Source organism: Elephas maximus, chromosome 3, assembly GCF_024166365.1.
Source record: "Elephas maximus indicus isolate mEleMax1 chromosome 3, mEleMax1 primary haplotype, whole genome shotgun sequence".
In the NCBI taxonomy this organism is placed as follows: domain Eukaryota; kingdom Metazoa; phylum Chordata; class Mammalia; order Proboscidea; family Elephantidae; genus Elephas; species Elephas maximus.
The window spans coordinates 150,207,207-150,218,628 of NC_064821.1; the positions used below are offsets into that span (position 1 = coordinate 150,207,207).

The 11,422-nt window shown below is 42.3% G+C and overlaps 1 protein-coding gene across 1 annotated transcript in view; it reads right to left on the reverse strand.

The window, feature by feature from the left end:
* The window catches only part of EPHX4 (epoxide hydrolase 4), a 34,447-nt gene extending 23,412 nt beyond the window's left edge, over positions 1-11,035 (reverse strand). Inside the window, exons 1-2 of the mRNA XM_049879821.1 lie at positions 10,778-11,035; positions 8,094-8,179 (exon numbers count right to left, since the gene is read on the reverse strand). Coding sequence (XP_049735778.1) covers positions 8,094-8,179; positions 10,778-11,008 — 317 coding nt within the window. The 5' untranslated portion in view covers positions 11,009-11,035. The remainder of the gene's footprint in view (positions 1-8,093; positions 8,180-10,777) is intronic.
* Positions 11,036-11,422: the final 387 nt, after the last annotated feature.

The window sequence follows — 11,422 nt, forward strand, 5'->3', positions numbered from 1 at the left end:
AAAATATTTTAAAAAGAAATTTCAATTGAGGCGGAGAGAGACTGGGAGAAAAACCGTTCTTTGACAAGGAGGCTTATTTTGGGCTAATTTAGCTAAAAGGCTCATAAGTGTGTATCTTGTTTGAGGTTTCCTTTAGACTTTAAGAAAGAAGACCTGGAATTTTACTGTTTCTGTGTAACATCAAATATATTGAATGTCATCATTTCTCAACAGCTAATTCTTAGGTAATGATGATAAATGCAGATGATACATGCATTTGTATGGTGCTTTTCTGCTTAAAAATCACTTTCACACACATTATAGTTTTGATCATTTTGTTTTCACTGTATCAAATATTTCAGGCCCACTTGACCTTTTTTTTTTACCTACAAGCTCATAATTTTGAGTGTATTTAGGCAAAAGTTGAATAACATTTATATTTATAATATAAATTTAAATTGATTTGAAATGCCAGAAATAAAGATTTGGGGGGGCTTTTTTTTTTTTCTTTCATTTAAGAGTATCTTTTTACTTAAACATCAACAATCACCAGTAGCAAGAAAATACAACCTTGCCAGTACTAGCTTATGAATGAGTTCAATGGTACAAGAGAATCCTTCTTCCAGGGGAAATTGTAGTAGGACCATCACTTCAGCCCCAGTGTATTGTCAATAAGCTTTCCTGTTTTCAAAGAACGATTAGCATTATATACTAATGCACCTTCAGAGACACCATGGGAAAAGCAACAAACAATGAGATAATTCTTCCCCGCACCACAAGGTTATCTTGGCCTAACTGAATTTGCCAATATTTCACATCCTCTTCATCCATCCATGCCTTTTCACAAGCAATTTCCTCTACTGAAATGCTTTTTCTAGTTGTCCTCATGGGGAACTCTCACTTAATGTTGGGGGGGCTTTTAAAATGAAAAAATAAAAATAAAAAGGAAGAGTAGAGAAATGCAAGAGAAAAAGCCTTTGTAAAAGAGAAGGGGAAGTGTGAGAGAGAGAAATTAAGTGACTTATTCAAACAGTTTTGCCTTAAACTTAAAGAACCGGATTGACTTATTCACTGAATGGACTTCACTAGACCCCAAATGGGTAATAATGTCAATTTTATTGGAAGGGAAGACGGGGAGCATCACATAGAGGTTAGTTTAGTGTGCCATTCTCAGAGGTGTTTTGGTTACCATGCCCACCACCAATCTGTCATACTATGATGGCTTGCATGTTGCTGTGATGCTGGAAGCTGTGCTATTGATATTTCAAATACCAACAAGGTCACCCAGAGTGGGCACTTTCAACAAAGGCAGAGTAGGAAGAAAGGCCTGGTGATTTATTTCTGAAAATCAGTCAATGAAAAACCTTATGGATCATAACAAAACAATGTTTGGGTTGCTTGCTTTGGACACATCATCAGGAGGGTTCAATCGCTAGAGGAGGACATCATGTTTGGTGAAGCAGAGGGCCACCGAGGGCGTGGGAGACCCTTGGTAAGATGGATTGGCACAGTAACTGCAACAATGGACTTGAAGAAGCTGGTGACTGTCAGGATGATACAGGACCTGACAACATTTTGTTCTGTTGTATATAAGGTCACTATGACTAGGAGTCGACTTAACAGCAGCTAACAACAACAATCTCTATGCAGTTGCTTTAGGACCTTTCCTGAACAACCAGGTAGCCTTCTGATTAGTGGTCAGCAAGTTCAGTGAATTCCATCTGGTCTACTGGAGTGACCAAGCTATCTTGTTTAATTAATTACAGCTAGGCTCTTGCTCCTCCACGTGTCTGTCAGTTTATCGTACTGTGGGGGCTTGCATGTTGCTGTGATGCTGGCAGCTCTGCCACCAGTATTCAGATACCAGCAGGGTCACCCGGGGAGGACAGATTTCAGCTGAGCTTCCAGGCTAAGACAGACTAGGAAGAAGGACCTGACAGTCTACTTCTGAAAAGCATTAGCCAGTGAAAACCTTATGAATAGCAGTGGAACACTGTCTGATATAGTGCTGGAAGATGAGCCCCCCAGGTTGGAAGGCACTCAAAAGATGACTGGGGAAGAGCTGCCTCCTCAAAGTAGAGTCGACCTTAACGATGTGGATGCAGTAAAGCTTTCGGGACCTTCATTTGCTGATGTGGTGTGACTCAAAATGAGAAGAAACAGCTGCAAACATCCATTAATAATCGGAACCTGGAATGTACGAAGTATGAATCTAGGAAAATTGGAAATCGTCAAAAATAAAATGGAATGCATAAACATCAATATCCTAGGCATTAGTGAGCTGAAACGGACTGGTATTGGCCGTTTCGAATCGGACAATCATATAGTCTACTATGCTGGGAATGACAACTTGAAGAGGAATGGTGTTGCATTCATTGTCAAAAAGAATGTTTCAAGATCTATCCTGAAGTTCAATGCTGCCAGTGATAGGATAATATGCATACACCTACAAGGAAGACCAGTTAATACCACTATTACTCAAATTTACACACAAACCACTAGGGTCAAAGATGAAGAAATAGAAGATGTTTATCAGCTTCTGCAGTCTGAAATTGATCGAACATGCAATTAAGATGCATTGATAATTACTGGCCATTGGAATGCGAAAGTTGGAAACAAAGGAGAAGGATCAGTAGTTGGAAAATATGGCCTTGGCGATAGAAACAATGCCAGAGATCAAATGATAGAATTTTGCAAGACCAACGACTTCTTCATGGTAAATACCTTTTCCACCAACATAAACAGTGACTATACACATGGACCTTGCCAGATGGAACACACAGAAATCAAATTGACTACGTCTGTGGAAAGAGACGATGGAAAAGCTCAATATCATCGGTCAGAACAAGGCCAGGGGCCGACTGTGGAACAGACCATCAATTGCTCATATGCAAGTTCAAGCTGAAACTGAAGAAAATCAGAGCAAGTCCACGAGAGCCAAAATATGACCTTGAGTATATCCCATCTGAATTTAGAGACCATCTGAAGAACAGATTTGATGCATTGGACACTAGTGACCAAAGACGAGACGAGTTGTGGAATGATACCAAGGACATTATGCATGAAGAAAGCAAGAGGTCACTGAAAACACAGGAAAGAAAGAAAAGACCAAGATGGAGGTCAGAGGAGACTCTGAAACTTGCTCTCGAACATCGAGCAGCTAAAGCAAAAGGAAGAATTGATGAAGTAAAAGAACTGAACAGAAGATTTCAAAGGGCATCTCGAGAAGACAGAGTAAAGTATTATAATGACATGTGCAAAGAGCTGGAGATAAAAAACCAAAAGGGAAGAACGTGCCTGGCATTTCTCAAGCTGAAAGAACTGAAGAAAAAATTCAAGCCTCGAGTTGCAATGGTGAAGGATTCCATGGGGAAAATATTAAACGACGCAGGAAGCATCAAGAGAAGATGGAAGGAATACAGAGTCATTATACCAAAAAGAATTAGTTGATATTCAACAATTTCAAGAGGTGGCATATGATCAGGACCCGATGGTACCGAAGGAAGAAGTCCAAGCTGCTCCAAAGGCACTGGCGAAAAACAAGGCTCCAGGAATTGATGGAATATCAATTGAGATGTTTCAACAAATGGATGCAGCACTGGAGGTGCTCACTTGTCTCTGCCAAGAAATATGAAATATGAAAGACAGCCTCCTGGCCAACTGACTGAAAGAGATCCATATTTATGCCTATTCCCAAGAAATGTGATCCAACTGAATGTGGGAATTATAGAACAATATCATTAATATCACACTCAAGCAAAATTCTGCTGAAGATCATTCAAAAGCAGCTGCAGCAGTATATCGACAGGGAACTGCCAGAAATTCCTGCTGGGTTCAGAAGAGGACGTGGAACCAGGGATATCATTGCTGATGTCAGATGGGTCCTGGCTGAAAGCAGAGAATGCCAGAAGGATGTTTACCTGTGTTTTATTGGCTATGCAAAGGCATTCAACTGTGTGGATCATAACAAATTATGGATAACATTGCGAAGAATGGGAATTCCAGAACACTTAATTGTGCTCATGAGGAACCTTTACATAGATCAAGAGGCAGTTGTTTGGACAGAACAAGGGGATACTGACTGGTTTAAAGTCAGGAAAGGCGTGCGTCAGGTTGTATTCTTTCACCATACCTATTCAATGTGTGTGCTGAGCAAGTAATCCGAGAAGCTGGACTACATGAAGAAGAACAGGGCATCAGGATTGGAGGAAGACTCATTAACGACCTGTGTTATGCAGATGAGATAACCTTGCTCGCTGAAAGTGAAGAGGACTTGAAGCACTTGCTAATGAAGATCAGAGACCACAGCCTTCAGTATGGATTGCACCCGAACATTAAGAAAACAAAAATCCTCACAACTGGACCAACGAGCAACATCATGATAAACACAGAAAAGATGGGAAGTTGTCAAGGATTTCATTTTACTTGGATCCACAGTCAACAGCCGTGGAAGCAGCAGTCAAGAAATCCAAAGACGCATTGCATTGGGTAAATCTGCTGCAGAGGACCTCTTTAAAGTGTTGAAGAGCAAAGATGTTACCTTGAAGACTAAGGTGCGCCTGACCCAAGCCATGGTATTTCCAATCGCATCATATGCATGTGAAAGCTGGACAATGAATAAGGAAGACCGAAGAAGAATTGATGCCTTTGAATTGTGGTGTTGGCGAAGAATATTGAATATACCATGGACTGCCAAAGGAACGAACAAATCTGTCTTAGAAGAAGTACAGCCAGAATGCTCCTTAGAGGCAAGGATGGCTAGACTGCGTCTTACATACTTTGGACATGTTGTCAGGAGGGATGAGTCCCTGGAGAAGGACATCATGCTTGGCAGCGTACAGAGTCAGCGGAAAAGAGGAAGACCCTCAGTGAGGTGGATTGACACAGTGGCTGCAACAATTAGCTCAAGCATAACAACAATTTTAAGGATGGCTCAGGACTGGGCAGTGTTTCGTTCTGTTGTGCACAGGGTCGCTATGAGTCAGAACCGACTCGATGGCACCTAACAACAACAACAACAACAGGCTCTTGCTGGAGTAGGGAATCGGTAGATGTGGTGAGTAAAAGAGACTTGCCCCTATGGTCAATATATGTCTTCTAATCCATGGCAGAGTGAAAATATCTCTAGAAACATTTTGAAAATTGAGCTCTTCTTCATATGATCAGTTCTCTTTGGGACACATCCAAGACTTGATTTTGTTGGAGCAAATGGGACTGATATCCAGGACTAGTGCTGTGCCATTCCTAGGCTCTTCCATTCACTGAAGATTCTAGAACATATACAGGAATCACCAGCAATTTCTATTTTGCAAAAGGGCTCTCATGAGGAACAAATAATGGGAATGCTATGAAAAACATGTGCAAAAGTATCATTTCTTCCAGTTGGACAGAGAGCAACTACTGCCCTGTATTAAATGGGTATCACTGCCATTCTCTGGAACTCCTTAAAATAATTACCAAGTGGTTGTGGGTTTATTTTTATCTTCACGTATATTGTTCCACATGTAAATAGGTAAAGTTCCAGGAGGAAAAAGAGCATGGACAAGTATTGGGGTTGGTGTGGGGTTGGAGAGACTTTTAAATCTTTTCTTCCTAAAAAGTTAAATTCCATCCCTTCATTCAGATCATAAATTTTATTTAGGATGAATATTCAAAATATTAAAGTAAGATATTCTTATATTGTTGCCTGCTTTTAACACCCTCTTGGATGTTTCTATAACCTGCGAAATTTGAAGAGTACAAGTCCATGAATGTTATCAGATCATTATCATTTCTATGTGTACCGGACAAGCAGCAGCAGTCAGCCCTAAATTTTAAGAATGAGGTGCACCTTTCTGACACTGCCAATTTTGGAAGCTATGGGTAGCTATGAGGCTTAAATGAGATGCTATTTGTAAAATACCTGGAACAGATCTGGCACATAATAAATGCTCAGTAATTTTAGCTATCATCAACATCATCATTACTCAGAACCAGGAAATTATTACCTTGCACATGGATTTCTACAATGAGTGAAGAGAAAGGAATGAAGGAATAAAACAAAAATTTACTAAGTGTTCATTTGGAGTCACACGAAAGGCCTTTTGCCTGTTTTGTCCCTCTTTATACTTACGACAACTCTACAAGATTATTGTAGATGAGTGTTCAGGATGCTGCAGCAAGTGGCTGAGCTGGAATCACTACCCAGGATACTCTAGGCAGATTTGACTAATGCTTCAGACTACCATTTTATTGTGAGCTAATCATGTCACAAGCTCCACTAGGTGAGTCCACATACATATTCTTGAATTGCACTAGGTTGTTTATCTACCACCTCATTAGTCTCCAGAATGGAAGATAAAGGTTTAACATGACAATGATTTATGTTTCTGTATGTAGGTAAATTCAGAGGAAAAAACTTCATGAGGGGAAATTCTTAGAAGAGGTATCCATAGACTTCTTGCTCTGGAAAAATTATGAGGTAGATGAATCTTTGCGATCCTCCATTCTGTTTTCAATGCCCAATACTTGCCATCCTCAATGTGTTTATTCATAAAATCCCTTTCACCCATAAAGTATTAACTACAGTGTCTTAAGATAGTACCCCGTTCAGAGCTAGATGCATATTAAATCAGGACTTTGGATGATACAAAATCTTTAAAACATAAAAGGAGGTCAGGAATCTAGAATGGTGGAATTCTGGATATCACAAGAGACAGCAAAGGAGAAATTTTACTGGTTGTTATCTAAGACCTTTCAAGATACTACATATTCAGCCTTAAGTTGACTCAGAGAATTTTTTTTTAATCCATTTCTTGACCTATTTAGTTCATGAACTGTCTCAAAATAACAGCCCTGTGCTATCAAAAAGTTCGTTTTATTAACATCTCTTTTAAAGATGTTCATTAAAAAAAAAAATTTAATCATGTGTTGCTTTCATCAGAACTTATTTGACCCTATAGGGGTTCAAAGGAGAACAGGACATTTTCCTCTAGCAACTGTGTATTTTTGGCTATAAATTTTCTTCCTAGCATAAATATTTAGGTCCTTATTCTGTTCTGAATTCATATGAGCCTGTTGCTGTGTGTGTAGGCAACAGTTCATCTTTCAGTCTCCATGAGCTCTCTTCTCTTCTTGCCTCTCACTCATTCCAGTTCTCAAAAAGCTTCCTGTTAACAGGCACTCCAAGCCTTTGTTTCTTCTAACCCTCCTTCTCCACCCAATGTTTTATATTGTCCATAATAGTTACTCTATGAACACTGTTTTGTAACTGACTTGTGATGGTTAAGATAGGCCATGATTCTCAGTGGTTTGGCAGTTATGTAATGACATAATCACCTCCATAATGAGATCTGATGTAATCTAATCACTTCTATAATGAGCTCTGCTATGAGCGGCCAATCAGTGGAAAGGGAGTTTCTTTGAAGGTGTGGCCTGCATCCAATACATGTGGACTTTCTGGCAAAGCTGGTGGGCTCTTGGTCACTCTGTATCCTGCAGTTGGTTCCTGTTCATCTGACCTCTGGTTCTTGGGAATTGAGCTGGCAGCTTACTTGCTGATCTTGGGATTCATCAGCCTCTAAAGCCTGTGAGCCAGCGGCCTATCATCTTACCTGCTAATCTTGGCATCTGTCAGCCTCCACAGCCTGTGAGCCAGAAGCCTGCTGTCTGACCTGCTGATCTTGGGTTTGCCAGCCCCTGCAGCTACAGAGTCAGGAGAAGCCGCCAACTTGACCCACAGACTTGGGACTTTCCAGCCTCTACAACCATATGAGCCATTTCCTTGGTATAAATCTCTCTCTGTCTTTCTCTATGTATCTCTATATATATATACACTTCGCTGATTTTGCTTCTCTAAAGAGCCCAGCTTAAGACATGAATATTTCATAAATTTGCAACATTAAAGATACTTCTTTAAATCCTCAGAAAACATAAATTTAGCATGGTAGCATGGTAGCATGCAGGTATCTTTAGACTAGGAGGAAGACCATTCCTGTGATTCAGGAACATTCAGGAATGATTACTCTGGGCAAATGATCATAGAGTAGGATCTGTCAAAAGTCATTACCAGAAAATGACACTATGATAAGAGAAACATTTAATGCAAATGAAAAAGTTAGCTGATAAGTGTTTACCAGAATTCTGGAAATCCATGAAGCAGCAATATAAGTGGTTTGCCTCTTTCTCCAGCAGCAACATAGTGAAATCTTAACCCTGAGTCCTGCAGTAGAAAATAATGGACATGGAATTTTAGTGATATTTTGTATTGATTATCAAAACAGTACATTTACTATTTCCATTTCATAAAAAAATACTCACATTATTTTTAACATCAGGAAATAAAATAGGTTTTAGTAATTTTAAAAGAGAAATAAACCCATGATTTATCTATACGGTAAAATGACAGACTCACTTTGGTGTTCATTCCCTTCCTTTCTTGTTCTCCTGCAAGGTCAGTTTATACTTTATGAGCTTGTGAACCAATGTCACAATTTGTGACTTTCCTCTTACCGATGTGTCATATTCCATCTCACTCAAATTATGCAGGACATGTAAATAATTCTGATCTGAATTTACATTCCTGCCAGGTTTACCTCCTAGTCATGTACTTTTCTCAGCTTGCCCGTCAGGAGCTGTGCCGTCAGTTACATAATTCACACCTCCTTCCCTTATTTTTAGGTCTCTCCTTCCCACATTATTATTTTAAGTTGAGTGTTGCATGTACTGTTCCACTTGCTGCCGGCTCCTCTTGTCTTGTCAGTGTCTGCTCCTAACAGCGGAATGCCCTGAGTGCTCAAGACTTCATTCTGCATGTGAGTGACAAGGAAAATAAAAAGCATTGGAATGAGAGAGGAATACAGCAAATAACGCAGTAAACTAAAGAGAGGAATGTGGTAAAATAGCGAGGAAAAAAAAAAGTCCAAAAAAAAGGAAATCTAGGAAGGAAACCAAGAACCAAAAGCTGAGCATGGAGACTGGGTTTTATATCAGGCAATCCAAACCACTAGCTTTTCAGATGTGAAAGAATCTTAACCAAATCACTGCTGTTGAGTCAATTCCAATTCATGGTGACTCCATGTATTTCAGTGTAGAACTGTGTTACGCAGGGTTTTCAACGGCTGATTTTTCAGAGGTAGACTGCCAGGCCTTCTAAGACACCTCTGGGTGGACTCGAACCACCAACCTTTCAGTTAGCAGCCAAGTGTATTAACCGTTTGCACCACCCAGGTACTCCGAAAGAATTTTAAAGGTCATTTAATTCAACTCCACCATTTTATGGATTTAGAAACTGAGGCCCAAAGTGTTAGCACAAGTCATAAATGTGGTTGGGAGCAGGGCTGGGCTCAGAATCCCCATCTTCTTCTAACTAACAGACAATTCCTTGGTTCTGAGTCTCTGGGGGAAACTCTTTAGGTGTCCAGAGTCAAAAGAAAAGCATCATGAGGAACTCCAGATGATTCTGACACTACTTTTGCTCTTTGGGTTGACCCAAGATAACAAATCTGACTTTGCCCTCAGCTGTAGGATACATTCCTAGAGATTCAATAACTTCTCTAAATGGTGGTTCAGTGAATCTTGGAGGGTTAAGCTCTGTGAGTGCATGATTGAATTTAGTTAACAAATACTTTATGCTACTTACTATGCACTGTCCTAAGCTCTTTTACAGATATTAACTCATTTAATTTTCACATCAACCCCAGGCCTAACAAAGACAAGAAAGAAGTGTCCCCTTGTCCTTCTGAACTCCAGCTGCTGGGCAATTAAGCTCCTAAGAGGAATCAGGACTTGGCAAAGTAAACAGCCCCTCTTGTGAGGCTAGTTTGGAAAGGCCTGTGAGGCAGACTATAGGGTGCATCCTAGGGGTCTATTTCCCTTCACCACCTGGAGCCTTCACCATCTTGGGGCTGTGAGGGGGCTTGGGACAAGTATGGACAATTAAGAGGCTGCATGCAGGACTGACATTTACTTTTTGTTCCTTTCCTTTGGTCCCTGACTTCATAAGCCTGCTTCCCTCCCCCACAAACATACACCATTTAGCTGTTTTTTGCTGCCTAGGTCATCTGTGAATGCTCCATTCTGCTGACATGAATAGACTCTTAGTTTTCACTGACTTGCTCTGTTTACTGTTTCAATCTCTAAAATTTGGACAAGGACAGCCTCCTGAGACAGTAGGGCGCCACCAGGAACAATTCCCTACAGCTGATCTGAGATCTAAAGGGCAAAAAGGTGACAGGAGATAGCTTCCTTTAGAGTAGGAAAGGGAGCAGAATTATTCTGGGTTGTTGTGGCAGAAGAACAGGGGACAGTAATACAAGAGGACCTTGATTAGAGAAATTCCACATTTAGAAACCAAAGAACCTGCAAAACGGTTGTTGCTGCTATCTGTCTCTCTCTCTCACACACTCTCGCTCTCTTTCACACACACACACACACACACACACACACACACACACACACACACACACACACACACACACACACACACACACACACACACACACACACACACACACACACACACACACACACACACACACACACACACACACACACACACACACACACACACACACACACACACACACACACACACACACACACACACACCGGTCCCCACTCCTGCCAGACCTCGCCTCTCCTGCCTCGCCTCTCCTGTCTCCTCTTGCCATCCTCCCGACCCCGCCGCGCGCCCTGCGAGCCCTAGGAACACCAGGGGACGCTGAACCGCCGGCGTCACGGAAGGAGCGGCCCCGGCGCCCTCCACTCTCACGGCGGTCACACTCCCTCCCGTTCCTGCCCGGCCCGCGCCGTCCTTCACCTTGATCCGCACATAGCAGTGGGTGCCCAAGGAGGGGTCGTTCAAGCACGCGGGAGGGTGTTCCCGGGCGAGCCGATGGAAGGTCTGCGCGGGTCCCGTGCCGATGCTCCACAAAAGTTTGAGCAGGTTGATGGAGGCGCAGAGTCCGCAGTAGCAGTAGATCAGGGACCAGAAGAGCAGGGACCGGATCGTGATCATCAGGCGAGGCAGGCAATCCCTCAGCCTTGCCATCGGGTGGCGGCGGAGGGGCCCGCTGCCCTTCCAAGGCGCGAGGAGAAGCCGCGTTGGACTCTGGCTGCCGAGCGAGAGAGCGAGCGCGGCGGCGCGTCAGGCCCGCCCGCTCCGCGCGCGCCTCCCCGCGGACACCGGGTGGCCGCGCACCGCCAGGGTTCTGTGTCACCGCCGCGCGCTCGGGGGCTGCTGCGCCCAGTTCCGAAGAGACACTCTGGGCGACGAGGTCGGCTCAGAACTAGGCAATGGCGGAGACCCGGCACTCCTCAGAGAGTGAAATTCTGTTTCTAAATTACTAAACTGTGGAGGAAATGAGGATGAGACTTTCCCAAACCATTTTGGGTAAGAGCAAGGAAGCACCACCACACTTGTTTTGACCAGTGTTCAAATTCTTCAGTGCCCAGGTAACTGTTG